The sequence below is a fragment of the Conger conger genome, chromosome 4 (genome assembly GCF_963514075.1).
Source record: "Conger conger chromosome 4, fConCon1.1, whole genome shotgun sequence".
NCBI lineage: Eukaryota > Metazoa > Chordata > Actinopteri > Anguilliformes > Congridae > Conger > Conger conger.
The window spans coordinates 63,071,025-63,091,291 of NC_083763.1; the positions used below are offsets into that span (position 1 = coordinate 63,071,025).

A 20,267-nucleotide genomic window follows, 5' to 3' on the forward strand; every position below is an offset into this window, starting at 1 on the left:
GGCTGCATTAGAACAGGGGTTGGGGGTCAAGATTTTAATTCTGTTAAAGAACAGCTGGTTTGAGTTTCTCCTCACGTCTCTCTCTCCTCCCTTCCCCACAAATCCAGGGAGATGAAAAATTTGTTCAGAGGGGAACCAGTAAAATAAAAAAGGTTTACGGTCTAAAGCCCTTGCTCTTACCCTGCTGTTGCATTAGACAGGAATGCAATAACGTCAGCATTTGGCCAGGTTCAGATGGAGTTAAAACAAGGAAGTCATTTTTGTGTTTTGGTGTCTTAACTGTCGGTTGAAACTTAATTACAGGCTTAATATGAAAGTAGGGAAAATAACTTTTTAAAATGAAAGGAATTCTCTTTTCAAGGTTTCAGCTTTCAAAGAATGGTTTCGTAAAACTTAAAACAGGTGATGATTTTGATGTCTTTTGACCGGCGACTTGACAACAGCGAACGCATTTTCATCACGCGAATCCTCCAAATCAGCTGCAGTTAGAAGACAATTGTTCATATCATTATTACATTTTCTTGAAAAATGGGAGAACTTACTCGCTGAGAAAATCGAATCAAATAGCTTTTTCTCCCTCTCTTAAAAACAGTGCAAACATTTACCCTAAAGTATCTAGCTATAACCTCACTTTCGCACATCCAGACGCATTGTTGGCAGCGTCTTGCGTATGGGTGAATGTGAAAAAGATTTCCATCGCCCTGCCCATGGTAAATTTGTTGATCTGAATGCTCGAGCAGAGCTGCGCTCCTGAGAGGGGAGGGGAAATGGAGCTCCTATAAATGGTAAACTAATAACAGATTTTCAGTCTGCTCGCTGCAGAAAGCTGGCCCCGGGCTCTGTTGGTGTGTGGCTCAGCAGCAATCAGAGGTCATAATTTCATTGGCGGTTAGCATCAGGTTCAATTTTTCTAGTACGTTACATTTACCAGAAAGTCTGGTTTGTGTTACTGTGTACACTGGCTGAATCAGCTCCAAGCTGCAGAACCATTCAGCCTCTCCAAGAAGAGAGAGACCCTGGTTGGAGTGCACACACACACACGTGTGCACACACACACACACACACACATGCACACACACTCCTTTTGTGCAGCTATCTCTTAGTTCCTCCAAACGTCTGTGTCTTCATGTATTTTACCAATAGAAAATGCCAGTTACGCACCAGATGGCTATTAAAGCCTGCTGACAATATCTCAATCGATTGTACTTGCAGGAAGGCAGGCATATCAAGACAGCCACCTAGTGGTTGAAGGATAATGGGCAGGGGTTGGTGGGTGCAGACTAGCCGATTCTTGTTGAATTCTTAAGTCCAGGTGTGTGAACCAGCTGAAGATGGTCAGATTCATATAGATATGTGTGTGTGAAATGATGATGACACGTCACATATGATCCTGCTGCTTCAATAAAAGCATGGCTTTTGTTTGCTCAGCGTTATCTTAACTGGCAGGACTCAGTATCTTATACGGAAGACATCATCCCACTTGTGTCTGACTGCGGCCTTGTTTGTTTTGTTGTTGTTTCAGGAGTGTGACCAGGTTCACATCGATGACGTTTCCTCAGACGACAACGGTCAGGATCTGAGGTAGGGTCAGGGTCCCTGTACCCATTTCTGCGTGCGTTGTTTCGCATGTAAGCAGTGTAACGGTCCACTCTCACAGCACAGTCTTACAAACCGTGCCTTTTTTTACCGTCAGCACGTACAACTTCGCCACGGACGGCTTCCACGCCGCTGCGACGAGTGCGAACCTCTGCCTGGCCACCGGCGTGCGGGGAGGAGTGGACTGGATGAGAAAGCTGGCCTTCCGCTACCGACGAGTAAAAGAAATTTACACCACGTACAAAAATAACGTCGGAGGTAATCCCCCAATAAACTGCTCACTCAATACGCAGAGAGGGAAGTGTGTCTAAAAAGGACTGCGTGTATTTTTAAAAATCCGTTTGGAACACTACTAGGTTAGGGCTACGATTTGAAATAGAAGAGCATTTGGGAGGTAGTTCCAACTCAAACAACGTCTCTCTGCCTTTCAGGTCTCCTCGGACCAGCCAAAAGGGAAGCCTGGTTGCAATTGCGAGCAGAAATTGAAGCCTTGACAGACTCCTGGTTAACACTGGCACTGAAAGCACTAACATTAATCCACTCAAGGTAGAGCTTTGCGCATGAAAATTACATGCATGCATACCCCACACATATGGAAAGAGCACATGCCATAAACATTTATTTTATGTGAAGGCAAAGCCTCAGACACTTACAGAAAAATGATGTTCAGCTTTTTAGAAAAGGTCTTCATTTGCTTCTGTTGATTTTACAAAAACCGAGTGAAGCCTTAATTTAGCGTAACACTGTGTTCAATCAGTCATTGCAAGAGTCCTTTCTTTTAAATGGAAAATGTTGCATTTGAGCTCATCAGTGCTAGCTATTGACGCTCCTGTTTCTCTTCCAGGTCAAACTGTGTGAACATTTTAGTGACAACAACGCAGCTCATACCCGCTCTGGCAAAGGTGTTGCTTTACGGACTGGGAATAGTGTTTCCAATTGAAAATATTTATAGTGCAACAAAAATCGGTAAATACCACCTCATATTTTTTGCTTGCTTTGCGGGTGTGTTGTGTGCGTGTGAACGGTACCTGTGTGCGGCCGTAACGAACGTGATACGGTGGGTAAACAGAGAGAGGCGCATGGCGTGTGATTGTGTTGTGCCTCTGAGAGGGGGGACACTGGAGAGGGTTGATGTGCAGTTCTGAGGAAGAGGTCTAATCAGGCCGGGATTATTTTCCCCGAGAGCCGGCTGAGTCTGGGCCTCTGCTTCTCAACCCTGCATATGAAACCACTTCTGCAAATTTATGTCATTCCACACCGACATTTCTCCCCCCTCCTGTGTTTTAAATGCAAAATAAACATCAACCTTCACATTAGTGCTCTTTCTGGGGCTAGCTAGATCACTCCTACTGGAGAGATGGGCCCAGCCAGAAATGCTGTGCTCACGCATTAGCATTAGCATTAGCATGTGAGCCTGATTTAGGCTGTTCTACTCCATTTGTCCCATGTTCTGGGAGAACAACAACACACTTAATGCCTTTTGGATTCCTTTATCAAGGACATTGATCTCATTGTATCCCTAAGTGATGGCTAAACGTTTACACTGTATAATCTCTCGTAACATATTGCGCGTAACAGCATGTTGTTCTAAGGAGACTTACTCATTGAATTGAAATGATTTGCGCAGTGTTGCGAGGCACTAAAGCCATTTGTGCTCTCTTCAGGAAAAGAAAGCTGCTTTGAGAGGGTAATCCAGAGGTTTGGGAGGAAAGTGGTTTATGTTGTCGTGGGAGACGGAGTGGAAGAGGAGCAAGGCTCGAAAAAGGTAAACCTCTCCGCCCATTCACAAGTCACGACACATACTCACTTCAACAATGTAAGAGCGGGAACTCGCCACCTCTATCCTGCTCTGGAGTTTGATCATTTCTTCTATCATACAAGAAGCTTATTGAAATGGAATCTGTGCCAGACAAACCTTCCCCACTGAATCCGTGCCATTCTTCAGACGGTCTCAGGACCGAGTGGACGACATGGCATAATTATATAGGATTTCTGCCCAGAGCCTAAGCAGCATAAATATGTGTAATGCTATACAAGTCCTTTCAGGCATGTTGGAGGGGACTTGCCCATAAATAGAACATGCATTTAAGAGGCTTAAATCATTGTTGATGAAATGAGGCTATTTGCTGCAATGACAAGCACATTAGAATAGGAACGAGGCCTGGCTGGTGAGCCCTTTTGATGTGCTGTAAGACATGGCAGCGTATCAGCTCAGGTGTTTCGGCATCCACTCAGTTTTTTTCTTCTTTTGTTGCTCAAACAAGGAGATTTATGTTACCTGCCCTTCCATGCCAAGAACTGTGCGTTCAGCTTTTCAGCAAAGGCTTTGATGTAAACTAAATTCCCTCACAATAAGCCCACCCGTCCTAAAAATGTTAATTAATTAGAGGCAGTGCTGGCTGCTTTGCCTGACAGTTTGGGCTGCTTTCACTGCGAGGTGCAGGGGAGGAGACCCCCGCCCCGAAGAACTGGGCACAGTTATTATTTCCACTGTCAAAACAGCATTGCTCCAGAGAGGGTTTGTCCAAACAGGCTCTGTTTTTGCTGGGCTAACTCAGCCCAGGGTGATGGAACCTTCTGGAGAAAGAGGAAGAGACTGGTCCTTCGAGCAGCCTGCTGTAGTGTACGCACAGGAACCTGCTCCTGAGCGGTGAAAGCAGAAGCTCTTCACCCGCGTCTGCGGCGTTTAAGTACCCCTGCAGTGTAGCGCTGTAATGACTTTCTATTTTAGCGCTAGAGAAGAAACCAGTCTCTCAGGCTACCTGGAACGGTGGTACAAAACATCCGCTGCAGCTTAGGGGTAACGTTGTAAGGAACTCTAGACCAGTCCGGCGAAAGTGCAAATTGGGGCAAGGAGAAAAAAAGGATAGGGGGGAGGGGGGGGGGGGGGGGCAAGGGGGTGTGAGAGCTTATTCTCAAAGGGCCCCCGAAAAAAACAGGTCACCCAGATCCCCAACCACCCACACACACAGAATCCCCCAAGTTATTAAATCTGTGAATGAGAAATAATGATCCTGAGATAACATCTCAAGCTTTTAAACTTAAAAGCAGAGGCAATTTACAAAACAAAAGGGAAAGAGCATTTTTAGGGTCAGTGCAAGCTTTACTAAGCGGAACGCATGCCTGGGAGGACAGCTACCTTTGATAAGAGCAGGTAATGGTCCTCGCAGAGAGAGGGAGGGCTGTCCCTGACAAGTCCCTTTCACAGCCTCTCACTCACCTTCCCACCGATCCCACAGATCCCACTCACTTTCCCACAGATCCCACTCACCTTCCCACAGATCCCACTCACCTTCCCACAAATCCCACTCACCTTCCCACAGATCCCACAGATCCCATAGCCTCCCACTCACATTCCCACCAATCTCACAGCCTCCCACTCACATTCCCACAGCCTCCCACTCACATATTCCCACCAATCTCACAGCCTCCCACTCACATTCCCACCAATACCACAGCCTCCCACTCACATTCCCACCAATCTCACAGCCTCCCACTCACATTCCCACCAATTCCACAGCCTCTCACTCACATTCCCACAGATCCCACAGCCTCCGACTCAAACTTCCACAGATTCTGCAGCCTCCGACTCGCAATCCCACAGATCCCACAGCCTCCCACTCACATTCCCACAGATCCCACAGCCTCCCACTCACATTCCCACAGATTCCAGGGCCTCCCACTCACATTCCCACTTATTCCAGGGCCTCCCACTTACATTCCCAGAGATTCCACAGCCTCCCACTCAGATTTCCACACGGAATCCAATCTCTCAGTAAAGAGTGTTTCACTCGCACTTGCAGTAGTGATCATACATTACCTATTCTGTAATGCCTTTCTAACAGGAAATATGTGTGTGTCTCATTGTATGTGATATGTGTACATTGATCAGCCACAACATTAAAACCATGATGAAAAATAATTAAAACCATGATTAAAAATGATTAAAACCATGATTTAAAATGCTTTAAACTGTATAACCTTGTCTATAAACGCTTGATATTTCATTATTTGATATGTGTACTTATATAAGCAGATAAGCATAAGTGAATTGCATTCAAAAGTTGAATTTTTAAATGAAAATGGAAATCTTGTAAGCTCATTGTGAGGGGAGGTGCATTGTTTTGTTATTTAAATATCTTGGTATGTACTGGGGTTCATGAACACGACTATCTTAACAGGTGCTTCAGGTGCTGTATTTAAAAAATAAAAAGACCACCTGCCATATTTCAAAATGCATGGGATCTACTCCTACAGAAGTTTCACCACATGCAGTGCCATGTAATTCCAATGGAGGGAAGGAAGGTGACCGTGGAATGATTAATGGTGCCAGACAGGGTGGATTGAGTATCGCAGATACTGCTGGAAGGTGACAGTAGTGGAAATAACCATACATTACGATAGTGTTATGCAGAAGAGCATCTCTGAACACAATGTGTCAAAACTCTTAAGTCCATAGGCTACAGCAGCAGAAGACTTAATCTAAAATGTCGAAACAATAAGTCAAATAAATACCTAATAAAGTGCTTGCTGAGCATATGCATTTACTGTATACAACAGCTCGGCTGAATACTCTATTGTGATTGACTGAGAGGTGCACATTATCCATATAGTATGTACAGCTATGAAGTAGGGCTGGCGATAGTTTAAATGTTGTAAATTAATGGGCATGAATGGTCAATGATGTGGACAATGATGTTTTTTTTTTTGTTTTTTGTTTTTTTTTGATGGTTTTTTTGCTAGCAAGCCAAATGCATTCTGGCAGCACTGTTGATTTTCACACTACATCTCACATAAGGGCCGAGTCGAACATTGCCAGGTTGATGTCCATGAAGGATTGTAGAGAGTAGTCTAGTTATAGCTTGACAGTGCTTATAGTCTATCCTCTGTTTTGAATATAATCCAATAGTTGGCTGGCTAGCTATCCATGATAATAAACATTCTGTGAGACCATTTTGACCTAAAACAAAACAGAATTTTAATATTAAATGACATGACTGGCTGTGAATCGAGCATACAGCTAACGTACTGTATGTGGTGTAGGGTTTCACATATTTTCTGGAATACTTAAGTAACATTGCAATAGTATTACATATTTTGAAATGCATGTGTTGATTGCAATTATGCTTTTTGTTGGGACGCTCTTGTACACTCACTGAGCACTTTATTAGGGATTTATTAGACTTATTGTTTTGACTTGTTCGTCTTCTATTGCTGTAGCCTATCCACTTGGAGGTTTGACGTGTTGTGTGTTCAGAGATGCTCTTCTGCATACCACTGTTGTAATGCATGGTTATTTGCGTTACTGTCACCTTCCTGTCAGCTTTAACCAGTCTGGCCCTTCTCCTCTGACCTCTCTCATTAACAACTCATTTCTGCACACAGAACTGCTGCTCACTGGATGTTTTTTTTGTTTTTCACGCCATTCTCTGCAAACACTGGAGACTGTTGTTCATGAAAGATTAGTAATTTCTGATATACTCAAACCACCCTGTCTGGCAACAACAATCATTTCACGGTCAAAGTCACTTAGATCACATTTCTCCACTTTTTTCTCCACTTTTTCTTTGGTCTGAAAACAGCTGAACCTCATGACCATGTCTGCATGCTTTTGTACATTTAGTTGCTACCACATGATTGGCTGATTAAATATTTGCATTAACAAGCTGGGGTACAGGTCTACCTAATAAAGTGCTCACTGAGTGTATAAGCAGGGAAATTACCTCCAGGCTGGCCAGTTTGAATGCCCTGTAAGTCTTTGCTTTAGGCACTTTGCTACAGTTCCTCCCCATCAGGCATCCAAACTGCAATGCTCAGCCCCTTACATACAGGTAAACCCCTTAATTCACTATGGAAATCCCAGAAATGGAAAACATGTTCATCTTATATAAACACAGGCCCCATCCAATAAACTCAACCTGGTTTCCCCATGTCCTGTCCTGTTTGGACAATATCAAGCATGGATGCATATTGTATATTGCTTCTGACTGTGCGTCCGACTGTGTGTGACTGTGCATCTGACTGTGCATCTAACCGTGCATCTGACTGTGTGTCTGACTGTGGTTCTGACTGTGGATCTAACTGTGCTTTGACCGTGCGTCTGACTGAGCTCTGACTGTGTGTCTGACTGTGGTTCTGACTGTGGATCTAACTGTGCTTTGACCGTGCGTCTGACTGAGCTCTGACTGTGTGTCTGACTGTGGTTCTGACTGTGGATCTAACTGTGCTTTGACCGTGCGTCTGACTGAGCTCTGACTGTGTGTCTGACTGTGGTTCTGACTGTGGATCTAACTGTGCTTTGACCGTGCGTCTGACTGAGCTCTGACCGTTTGTCTGACCGTTTGTCTGACCATGCGTCCGCTCTCTCCCGCAGCACAACATGCCGTTCTGGAGGATCTCCAGCCACTCAGACCTGATGGCGCTGCACCACGCTCTGGAGCTGGAGTACTTGTAGCGGCAGGGCGGAGGCTCGCTCAGCCCGGAGGCCCCGCCCCCTCGCAGCGCGCATCCCGCGCCCGCCGCCCCGCCACAAACTGAGCGCCACGCCCCAGCGTGTCCACACAGCCACAATTCGTCTTAACCCCTGACCTTTTTCTAAACGGAGGAGAGTGAATTTATGGCAGTGCAGCTGCTGGCCCCGGTTACTGTGAATTGGCTGCTTTCAAAAGCCATCAAAATGTTTTACAGCCCTGTCTGTGCCGTGCCTCTACAAGGGTTCACACCTGTGAAGAAACCAGAGCTACCGATGTCTCCAAGCCTCACCGGACCTAAACTCCACTCAGCCTCCCTCCGCTTCTGCCTCTCCCGGCACAAAGACAGTGGGGTTTGTCTGCCCATAGAAGGCCCTCTTTTGATCACCATTGTCTCTGTGGTATCCTGTGTTCTTATTTATGGACTGAGGGTGTGAGAGCAAGGCAGCCCCAACATCCCCAACCCTCTCCCAAAAAACCTCCAAGGTACTTCTGTGTAAGACTTGTGCCTTCTCACAATGCAAAGTACTTTTAATTCCATCCCACCGAGAAGAAGTCGTTTATGGAAAAAGGTTTTCTAATTATTTAAGAAAAGAAACTTTATTTACATTGCTGAGACAATCGTGTACAGAAGAGATCTTTTTTTTTGTGTGTGTAAATTTATAATCACTGGACTATCCCTTCACTATTGGTTTAGCTACATGCTGTTGGAAGGTGGCAATGCATTTTCATTGAAGTATAAAGGCATGGTTGCACATCAGCTGGTGCTGTGCCTTAAAAGTGTTGATGTGTTCAAGTTTTTTGTTCATTATATAAATATGTAGATAATGGGATTTTTTGTGATAATTTGTTTTGTCAAGACCAAAAGCATGGATGTCAAGTGTCAATGACTATTTTGTTCAAGCTCTTCATCTTCTCTACCTTCTATCCTGTCCCAGTTTCACAGTTAGCGATGGCCTTGAGTCTCCTCTCAAATGAATCAGAAATGAGAGCTTCTTCTGAAAAAAAAATGACTCTGAATTGTTTTTAGAGGTGTCTTATTTTAGTGCTCATGTCTTTGGAACTGTAACTTTTAAACAGAGTACTTGAGAAGTCATTAGGTGACAAATCCCACGCCCAGGCATCCATGAAAAGAATAACATAGAGCATGTTTAAAAGAAATTATTAAAGTGGGGAAAGGGTTTGATAATGCAGACGTCTGGTACCTAGCACATATCTCAGAACTGACCTCCTGGCTGACACTATAATCAATGTAACTACTATTTGAACAAAGCAAGGTTTAACCTCAGCCTCCCTAGAAGAAACATTGAACGCTTAGAATGTGTTTTATTACTTTTTTTACAAGCGCTAAAACAAAAACTCTTGTACACCGAGCATTATTTTGTATGAAGTAGTCTTTTTAACAAGTCATGTTACTTTGATTTTTGAATCGTGTTCCGTGTCCTCTGTGATCGCTGTAGTTTAAATTCATAACGCCCATTTCGTGAGGCTAACCTGGTGTATGGACTGGCATTGTCACAGGTCCTGGACCTTGAGAAAGCCGTGAGGCGAGAGGGCTGAGAACATGTGTGTGCTTTCAACTGTGAATTTCCTACCTAGGAACTTACCCTAGCTGTTTCTGACTCTCCCTGCCCACACATGCTCACGGTAGCTCTGTTTCAGCTGGTTATGGAAGCCCATATACGAAACCATATTTTTCACCACATATGCAACCTTTATTTTGTTCATTCTTTTGCTCTTTTGAAAGCAATGTTTCCCCTGGTGTCAGGGGGACGACATATTTGCTGCTAGATCAAGGTAACAGTAGGCAATGAAATAGATACAGTACTGCAAGCTTTTTTATGTTGCAATCATAATGCGAACTGGAAAAATTTACATTACCCGGGCCTCATTGTTAAACACAAAGTTTGTTGTGTCTGCAAAAGATGTGTACAGATTTTTTTGACATTATTATTTGTTTGTGTTTAAATTAATAAAATTGATTTGTGAACTGTTAAAGTACACATTTTCTTTTTTCTAGTTACTTAAATATTATTTCTAATTCACATTCATTGTATCTGAGTAAGAACAATATAACAAATAATCAAAATCAAAATGTGTTGATATGAAGTAAATGTAACACATTTACAATCTCAATAATGAATACATTAATATTGTTTTATAAATGGCATATTTGTATTTTTTATATTCATTCTGTATCAAGGGTAGGAAATGTTACATTTCTATTCATATGCAGTATATTGAGCTATACTTCTTAAATAAGCCCCATAACAAAAGGATACAGGTCATATTATTGTATTGTAAAAATAATTTACAATATAACAATAACTACGTTCAAAAGCATTTTGACATTCTGTTTACGATACAGTATGGAAGATATTCTGAACTGTAATTGAAAAAAAATCTAAAAGATTCAATAAAATATTACTGCTTATTAACTGCTAAATTTTACCTTTGGGTTACTACTAAGTAACATCTACGTACCTACCCGTTGTGATGTTAAAGGGAAAAAAGGGTTCTGTAGTTCAATCAGGTTCCTAAAAAAACTCATGGATCATATCATATCATATTTTTACATTTGACTTCTCCTTATATTGCAGTAATATTTTAATAACATGAAGTGCACTTTGCATGAGAATAGCATACAGCGTATAATACAATGCACCTACTATATGTGTACTTCCTTCGGGTCGAATGTCAGTTCTTGTGCTTTTGTTTCAAGTTTACACATATGAACAATAATACATCCTCTCATTTTTTAATATTTGAGCAGAATTATTTTAAGCAGCAGGGGTTTTTCAGCTCTTAAAGATCCATGGGCCCATTTCCCTGTGTGTTTTTGGTGAAGGATTGAATGAGCTGCTTGAAGGATTTGTGACAGTGTAAACGTAACATGTCCGTAATCACAGAGAGCCCTTCGTCTCCTGTGCGGAGGGGACTGGGGATGAGGATATCCGGAGCATTACTTTCTTACTTTTCTGTCAAACCTCATGGAAAAAGTCTCCTGGTAGTAGTGCAGTTCAATCAGGAGCCAAAATCGTGTTGCCAGTCTCAGAAACTAATTTGGGTCAGGAAACAAACAGAAACAAGATCTACTAGAGGTCTAGACCAAATAAAAACACTGACCCACGCACTAATCACAGGATACAAATCCCTGCTCTATGACCTTTTTTATATGTAAAAGTCACCAAGTACACAAGAATATGTAACATTTTTACATTGTACAATACAATAATACAGAAATGGCTTCATATATAACCAAATGTACATACTGCACACCAGCCTTGCATTGGCATTGCATGGCACCGGCCCTGGTTAATTCTGTAAATGCCAATACATTTTCACATCAGTTCAGAAATTATAAATAAATAATAATCAGATAGTAAAACAAAACAGAATACGAATTTTAGTTTATTATGATTTTAGGGCACTTCACTTTACTCTATGGTTTGATGGTAACTAAAGATTGTTTGAGGTATTCTGACTCAGTAGTCATTGGGTTATTGGAGCAATTATTTTTTAACTTGAACTTGTTTTAAAATTCCTCAGTATTTAATTAATTCCCAAATTATGTATTCAGCTCATGAAACGCATTTACATTTTTTACCCAATAAATTTAATTGTGAGTTTTATCAATAAATTTCTTTCAGCTGCAAGGTTTAATAGTTATTTTCATACTAGCTTAAGCCACCATTTCTAAAATGTCCATGTGTACTGCTGAGGAAAATACATTTTTGCATTATGTTATTAAAATTAAAATCTCTGTGAAAAAAGTATCGTAATATGTATTAATATGAATACATATTAAAGTTTATATTACGTGTCAAAATATCCCTTCAAGTCCACAAACATTCCTCGGACTTGAAAATTTCAGGTGTTCAGGTGTTTCAGGCACTGTAGTGTATGTAGACTGAATTATGCATTGCCAATGCATTTGTGCAGCTGATCACAAAATACAGTGTTCATGCAGGTAAAACACACAAACACAGGAGCTGAATATTACATTTCACATCCCTCCCTAAAATGTTTGGTGTTTGTAAAATGTTTTTGTCAAATAAACCAGCACTTGTCAACATCTGAATGCACATATGCGGACAGTAGGAAATGGAACTGCTTCCATATGTGAGCCATAATGGCTGTGTCCTAAAACCACAATGTTGCCAATGTCCCAGAAAAACAGTATTAGTGTCCCATTGTGTTTCAGGAAGTTGTGTTCTGCGACTGCAGTGCGCTGGTGAAGGCAGACAAGTGGATAGCACACACTGATAATTGAGACACATGCTACCATTCTAACAGTCTGTAAAAGCATGACGCTTCACTAACTCTGAGTCCTCCAAAGAGCTGGCGCGGTCTTTTACAATAACACTTGCGCTCTGAGAGTATTTCAAAAACATCAAACCCGCTTTTGCCACAGGGAGTTGAGTTAGTTAAAATAACAAGTGAAAAATATTTATGAGACCTCCTTTATGAGGTGGTCAAAGAAAAGACAGTCCAGCATGTAACGCTATCCTGGAAAAGGAAGAAAGGATTTCTCTCAGACCGCATAGGAGAATTAGCCATGCATGGAATTTTATTTAGGCCCTTGCTCTTTAATATTGAAATCAATTATGTTTTCAGATGCTGTCTGAGCGACAGTTCAGAGGAGGGCTGCCAGGAACAGCAGCTCCCGGGGTTATCCGTGGAATGTGACAACACACTGACCTTATATTGTGTTTTTCCCACTTCTCAACAGCTGAAAGACAGAAGACTGTCTGGGGCCCTGCCTCTCAGTGGGAAAAAAGAGGACCGTCCTTACAGAATGAGGGTTTGTAGACACACACACACACACACACACACACACACACACACACACACAGACACACATATTTCTTCTTTATTCACACTGAAAATAGATGGAAGGGTAGTGTTGTGACGAAATTAGCATAATATTTTACACTTTAACTATTTAAATATGGTCTTTTATCAGAATGTAAAATGGGTGTAATAGTACTGAATAGTCTAATGCTGTCCTGACTGTCCTACCTTAGTTGAAAGACAGATGGAAACAATGCAGGTGTGCGTATAATCCTAGAGGTGACAAAAACATACTATAACAAACAATAAATACTCATTATAATATTCACAATACAATGCCCATTGTGGAAACATATACTGATAGCAGCTTAACACCATTTGTAATTACATAATATCGTATAGTCCTCTTGATGGTAGAACTTAAAATCTTTAAATCTTCAAATTTTGCCCTGCCAACAAGACTGCATGCTATCTGCTCTAAAATAACTGCCTGGTGTAAGGGTGCAGTCGCCTTTGATACCGGACTACCATTCCCAGGAAAGCACCCAGCATCCATAAAACTGTAATTCAATAATAAACAACCCTGCTGAGATTTACACCACTGCCCAGACAGGGATTTCATGCAGATTATCATGGAGTGCCACTAACAGTGCATCACATTCAGAAAAAAAAATATTGTATTACATACATATCAAACAAAAGAACCTGATCTGCTTGTGCTTCTTTACAACCAGCAGGGCTATTAATAGTTACATGTTCCTCCAGATGCAGCAGTTAATGTGTTTCACACTCCGGGAGTTCATTTTTGAAGTACGTTTGCAGCAGTCCAGTGAGAACTTTAAAATGGACTCCGCATACTGCACAACATCCTCAGCTCCATTGCCAATACATATGTCTGCTCCTGCTCACAGGGTGCTTCGGACAGGCAGCTCTATGCCTGTGCCATGTAAAAAAGGCGCTTCAGACTGCATATCATCATGCCAGCGGTATTACTGCACTGCTAATTCAGGTGCAGCGCTTATTGTTGTTCAGGTGGTGCTGCCCTGGCTCCCCGTAGAGGAGTTTTAGAGGCCTGGCACACAGGGCCAGGGGTCCCGGGCTCCGCCTGTCAGCACGGACCGCCGTTCACAAAGACGACCATGCACTGACATCATCACATTGTGAAACAGGCGGGGGGCCCTCCTGGTGTTTGTGGATGAACTTGTCAGTGGGGGCATTGTCATGCAGGGTTCACAGGGGTTTAACTGAACACACGGAGCATCCGGGGTGAAATAGAATGGGCTTCACCCGGTGAAATCATATGAAATGAAACCACATAGAAGCCTATAGAGCCATTCTCTTGTTGTTATTGATGTATCTTAATATTTATATCAACTATTATACAATTCTTTCCATGTAACCTTTTGTCTTAATTTAATTATTAACAGCTTTCTTTTCTATATGAAGATCAGAAATCTTTTGCAATTGTTTTATCACTGTTTATTTATCTTTTTTCCTTCAGTTAAAAAATGTATTTGAATAAAAGTTGTGGCACACAGTAAATCAAAATGGTGGCACGCAGTAAATCAGACAGCTGTCAGGCAGAGGGAGGCCCATCATTCACGCCCCGCTCAGCTGCTGTTTCCTGTCAGAGCCCCTGTGACACTGGAGCTGCGTGCAGAGCCTCCAGAGGCCAGCGGAAAGAAACGCTCCCACCATTCCCCACATCGCTCACCTTCCTCGTGAGTGACGCTGCACGTCTCCGCCGAAGAGCTGCAGCACGGCCGAAGAGCAGGAGCCCAACCGAAGAGCAGGAGTCTGGCCCAAGAGCAGGAGCCCAACCGAAGAGCAGGAGCCCAACCGAAGAGCAGGAGTCTGGCCCAAGAGCAGGAGTTTGGCCCAAGAGCCGCAGTCCGGCCGAAGAGCAGGTGTCCGGCCCATGAGCAGGTGTCTGGCCCAAGAGTAGGAGTCCGGCTGAAGAGCAGGAACCTGGCCGAAGAGCAGGAGTCTGGCCGAAGAGCCGCAGCCCAGCCGAAAAGCTCGGGAGCAGAACACGGACACTTAACGCCCTCGCGTAGGCACAGTCACATTCATCACCTGCGGGAAGTCCCCTTAAACCATCCGCCTGCCAACCCCTCACATATCGCTTTTATTCCTCAAACTACGGAAGGTTATGGTCCAAAGTCAAACTAGACAGAGGCCGTTTTGTGCAGAGGCTGTGGCTGCAGTGGGGATTTTTACCCTCGCTCAGCCTCCACCTGCATTTGTGGTCAGACCGCGTACTCAGTAATATTTTGTAGGCCCACCAAGGAGTGAGTGGCAGTGAGTTATATGGCTGGCTGAGGCCTCTTTTGGCAAGCGAAGGCCTACAACTCCGGCCTCCCCCCAGCCCTGCGATGTGAGCTTCTGCCTCCCCTGGGACTTAATTTGGCTGTGCAAGCTCGCACAGGACCTCCCTGTCTGGTGTTAATTGGTCCGACTCTCTCCTGTTATGGCTCGGACCAGGTCCAAGGTCCTTCCCTACTGGCAGTAGCGTGAACCTCGCTGCGAGTTTAATGAACTTTACGCCGTCCGGTTAATAAAACAACATTGTGTCGAGCCTTTGCTACTTTTCTTGCGATTATTCATGTTTTTCTTTCGACGGGCCGTGTCAGAATTGTGTTTTTTGAGATAGCGGCGGAGCATGCTGAGTTTTTCTTTTAAACACGGTTACTTTCCCCTTACTGTCCATTTTATCCTTCATTTGTGCTTATCTCCAAATGTACAACGAGGCTTTAAAAATCACGCTGAGGGTTTACACTGATTGATTCTTCATTCCTGTTGGCTTACAGAAGAGCAAAATCACTGCCTGGAGTAAAATATTTCACAGGCTTTTGACATGAGTGTGATCAATGCCCTGTTTATAGATCGTAGAGGCTCACTTTGCTTTAACAAAGTGGTGCATCGTTTAAGTAAACTTTTTGTTTGTATTTCGTACATGAATTGAACACCCTTGCTGTTCAGCACCCTTACAGCGTCTGTGAGTTTATTTGACCATTTTTAGCCTAACCTAGTCCATCGACTGTTCAAAGACAGTGTTCAAACATGTCCGTTAGCGCTTCAGCGCATGAACACACTGGCACATATCAGCCTTCTCCATTTTGCTGGGCATGGTAGAGTGATTCTCAGTGAGCAGAAAGACACAGGACACCTGTATGACAAACTGGGTCTGATGCTACACCTCAGATACAGACGAGAGGGGGACAGGGAAAAGGCTTCAGTGGGCACCCCTCTTCCGTAGCGTCAGTTTCTCTCTCTCCTTCTCAGGCTTATGAACAGCCGCCTCATTACCACCTTACTGTGCATAAAAATAATGTGGGCCTGGGCCGGAATGTTAAGCTTCTGTTCCAGTTGATTAGAAAATGTTTCTCGGCGAAAAAAAAAGAAGCAAATATTATACATCCTAGGTGATTCCAGTCTACGGGGGGATTACAAAGGGTTTAAGAGGCGGATGAGGGAAGCGAAGTGGTAAGTGACATTTCTGGTCTGGGAATATGGCAATCAGCAGCATGGACCCGGGCCAAAGCCTCTCAGAGGCCTGAAAATGCTAAAAAGGCTGGGGAGAGTGTAAACAAGCGCTGTGTTCTGAGGAGAGGGGTCTGTGGGGACAGATCTGTTAACCATCAGCGGCCGTGCTTCATCTCGCCGCCCGCCCCGGCCCCGTTAAAGAGGGCTTTGTGTACCTGCTCGCAGACAGGAGCTGGGAATTTGTGGAACAGGAAACCGTGGCCTTCCCCCTAGGCCCTGCAACAGACACTATATACAGTACGCCATTCTCTGCACACCTTCCCCCATCCAGGAACACAAGCACATGGGCTGGCAAAGCCTCAGCTGGGTCAGGGGGAAAGGGAACCAGGAGACATTGGCCTGAACTCGTAAGGCACTATTCAATACTGAAAGCAAGAAGGCATAAATGTGTGTGTGTGTGTGTGTGTGTGTGTGTGTGTTTCTCCCCCATGGAGAATGTAGAATTTAGAAACACCAGTCCAATAGCTGTGGCTGAATAAAATGTTCACATTGTGCATGCGTGTTATATGGACAAAGCTCTGTTGATTTACTGTATTGAGCCAATTGACACTTTTTTTCATTGTACAGGTTTCTGTCCTGTTTGTTTTCTTTCTTTTTTGGGTGCAAATTATTCTAACTGATGGGTAACACATACGTATCTGCAATACATTTAAAACCACAGCTTAAATGGGGTAAAATTCACCTTTGATTCTTCTGTTTAAAATGTTTGGCCTATACAAAGGGCACATTTTGAAATTCAAGACGTTTCTGCGTCGAGGTTTAATGGTTTAAAATGCATTCTTAGTCATGTGGATTGTGAAAAACATTGGATCGTCAGCGAAACAAATAGCTTTTTGTTCCCCTGGGCGCGCCAGAATGCACCATTCATTTCTGATGTGTGCTCCTGGAGTGTCTATGCACTGCAGCTATTTTCTAACCAGCTTTAGACGCACTGTGAGGTGAACAGGAAGAATATATTTTATCCTTGATCAATAATTCATGTTATCTCAATCCATTGACCCAGCAACCGCATTAGATCATTGAGGGTGCTCACTTTAGAAACGGCGTGGAGCCCAAAGTAGCACCTCTGCACATTTGGGCTGATTCGACTGCTTGAGCGGCTTCTTAAGCAGCTCCTGAGGAAACAATCACCTACCACTGGTTAAAGAACAGACATCATTTCCTGTGTGTGTGTGCATGTGTGTGGGCGTGTGTGTGTGTGCATTTGTGCATGCATGTGTGTGTGTGTGCGCATGTGTGTGTGTGCGTGTGTTCGTGTGCGTGCGTGCATGTGCGTGTGTGTGCCTTTTGGCTTGCTAGTGTCTGTTTAGTTAGGTGGGTGACAAGTGGGTAATCACAACTTGCCTTCAGATCACACAGCTCCCAGCTTGACTTTGGAGAGGAATGCAGTGCCTTGACATGCACTGTGGGTATGTGGTTTTGGAACAGCCACTGATTAAAGTCTCTGTTTTCATGAGGACATCTTTAGGGGTATGTTTTACAATTGAGTAAAAACGGTGGGGAAAACTATTTCTTCCAAGAGCACGGAGAGGTGCAGTGTGCTGATGATGTTTTCAGGCTTGAATAAGAACATGTTTTTGATAAATACAGTCTATTCTATTTTAATATCTGGAAATAGCATTAAACCTGATCACGGTGTGGGTGTTCCTGGTAAGGTTCAATTCGTTATAGCAAATGTTGCAGCAATAAAAACACCAATAGATCATGTTCTTGTTACATTACAATTCCTGTGTGAATTCAGTGAAGTGATAATCCATGGCACAGCTAAAAAAAACCCATAACGAAACATGTTTCCAGAAACCAATCGACCTCATAAATACAGCTCACCTGAAATTAATAAAGCATACTCTGCACGATACCTGAAGACTACTAGTTGTGCGCCTATGTGTGTTTATACATGTGCGTGTGTGCATGTGCGTGTATGTGTGTGTGTGTGTGTATACATGTGTTTGTGAAAGAATACCACAGCACCAGTTGTTGAAAACAACACCTACACCTACATGGCCTGCTCATCCTTACGCTACACGACCGCCATTCCCGCGAGGAATATACGGTGTCCCTCAGCCTCGTTAAAGCCTCCCTCAGTGCCTATGAACTAGGCCTCTCAGTGCGAGGATCTTGTTGTTAGTATCTTCACAAGTGTCTATTTACTTCTGTCAAATCACTGGTGCTCTGTACCTACAACTAGGATCTCTAATTATGTCATCGAGAGTACGCCCGGCATGCTTATGGGACGCTGTAATCCTCTTTGACTGACAGTATTCATTTTGAACAAATCCTGGATGAAGTCATAATGAAGAGGAATTGGCTCCTGGCTCCAGTGAGATCGCCTCCCTGTAAGGAAGGAACAGGAAATCACCGTACACTGACAGGAAGCCATCACCATCAGCCAGATGAGACTGAGAGGCTCCCACACAATTCAACAGGCAGCAGGGTCCTAATGTTTAATGCTCCAGACAAGAGCATAATGCAGCCAGCCAGCATATGGATGTCCAACAGAAAGGACAGCAGTGTTGGAACTGGGAAAAAACACAACAGAATAAAAAAAAAAATGAATGCCTCATTGTTAATATCCTCCTGTCTCCCTCCGTGCTATATTAAAAAATCCTTGTAACAGGATCGGATCAAATGCGCGATAAGATCTTAATTCAGTCAGCGTCCCTGCAGGCCTCTGCCACACTCTACATATATAAATGACAAGTGATGTTCAGGAAGCAAGCGCTATCTAGATCAACAGATATTATTCTCCTCAATAAATTCATTCCTAAACCTTGAATTACATTTTCGGGTCCAAAAAATGTTTGCGCTCAACCCCTCCTCTCCCCTGAAAATCCCCCCCAGCCCCCACCCAAGGTTGTGAGACTTATTAAAAGGGGAGAGGAAACTGAAGGTGTTAGCTAATAGCTTTCTTTCCCGCCCGTGTGCTGCGTAACCGGGCCACGGCACCATGGCAACAGCAGGTCAGTCCCGTCCTCTCCCTGTAATTGTTTCTGACCCCGTAACATGAGACGCACTCTCAGGGCAGGTAGATTTCTTTTCACACGGCAATCACTTTTGAATTTGTCCTCTGCATCCCCTGAATGCCACCGAAGAGCAGGGCGTGGACTAAGTGATTATGAAAAGAAATTACTTTGCCTTTTAATTTACCTTTCCAGACCTACCCATTTTCAGGGCAGGATCCTGTGGAGAAAATCGACCGAAATAATTATGACTTTTTGCCCTTTTTTTACATTCTGAAAATGTATTGTGTGCACTTGTGAACTCTGTGTCCACTCATATGCCTATTCAAACATAATAATACTCTCAATGTGAATCAAGAAATCAGTTATTTGCTTAGCTGATGGCCCTTTTCCAAGTTGGCGTTTATAGCTTATATTTTTGCATATCATCCATTTATACAGCTGTATTTTTGTTGAAACGATTCAGGTTAAGTGCCTTGCTCCATTTAGCCTGGGACTGCCAGCCCCTCATATGAATGCTGTTCTCTGACTGCAGTTCTGTGCCACATGTCTGTCACATGAACCCCGAATAACAACACTGAACCACTGCTGTAGCTGTCACGTGATTAGTGTGGTTTCTCCGTCCACTGGTGTGAGTGTGTGTATGTGTGTGTGTGTGTGTGTGTATGTGTATGTGTGTGGGTATGTGTGTATGTGTATGTGTGTGTGTATGTGTATGTGTGTGGGTATGTGTGTATGTGTATGTGTGTGTGTATATCTGTGTGCGTGTGTGTGTGTGTGTGTGAGTGTGTGTGTGTATGTGTGTATATGTGTGAGTGTGTATGTCTGTGTCTGTGTGTGTGTGTGGGTATGTGTGTATGTGTATGTGTGTGTGTGTGTGTGTGGGTATGTGTGTATGTGT

At 43.4% G+C, this 20,267-nt stretch overlaps 1 protein-coding gene across 18 annotated transcripts in view; it reads left to right on the forward strand.

The window, feature by feature from the left end:
• The window catches only part of eya1 (EYA transcriptional coactivator and phosphatase 1), an 85,206-nt gene extending 75,157 nt beyond the window's left edge, over window positions 1-10,049 (forward strand). For all 18 annotated transcript variants that reach the window (XM_061238407.1, XM_061238406.1, XM_061238411.1 and 15 more), the window contains 6 exons: window positions 1,523-1,581; window positions 1,694-1,854; window positions 2,028-2,142; window positions 2,441-2,562; window positions 3,261-3,361; window positions 7,970-10,049. In XM_061238407.1, the coding sequence (XP_061094391.1) occupies window positions 1,523-1,581; window positions 1,694-1,854; window positions 2,028-2,142; window positions 2,441-2,562; window positions 3,261-3,361; window positions 7,970-8,050 (639 nt within the window). In that variant the 3' untranslated portion in view covers window positions 8,051-10,049. The remainder of the gene's footprint in view (window positions 1-1,522; window positions 1,582-1,693; window positions 1,855-2,027; window positions 2,143-2,440; window positions 2,563-3,260; window positions 3,362-7,969) is intronic.
• Window positions 10,050-20,267: the final 10,218 nt, after the last annotated feature.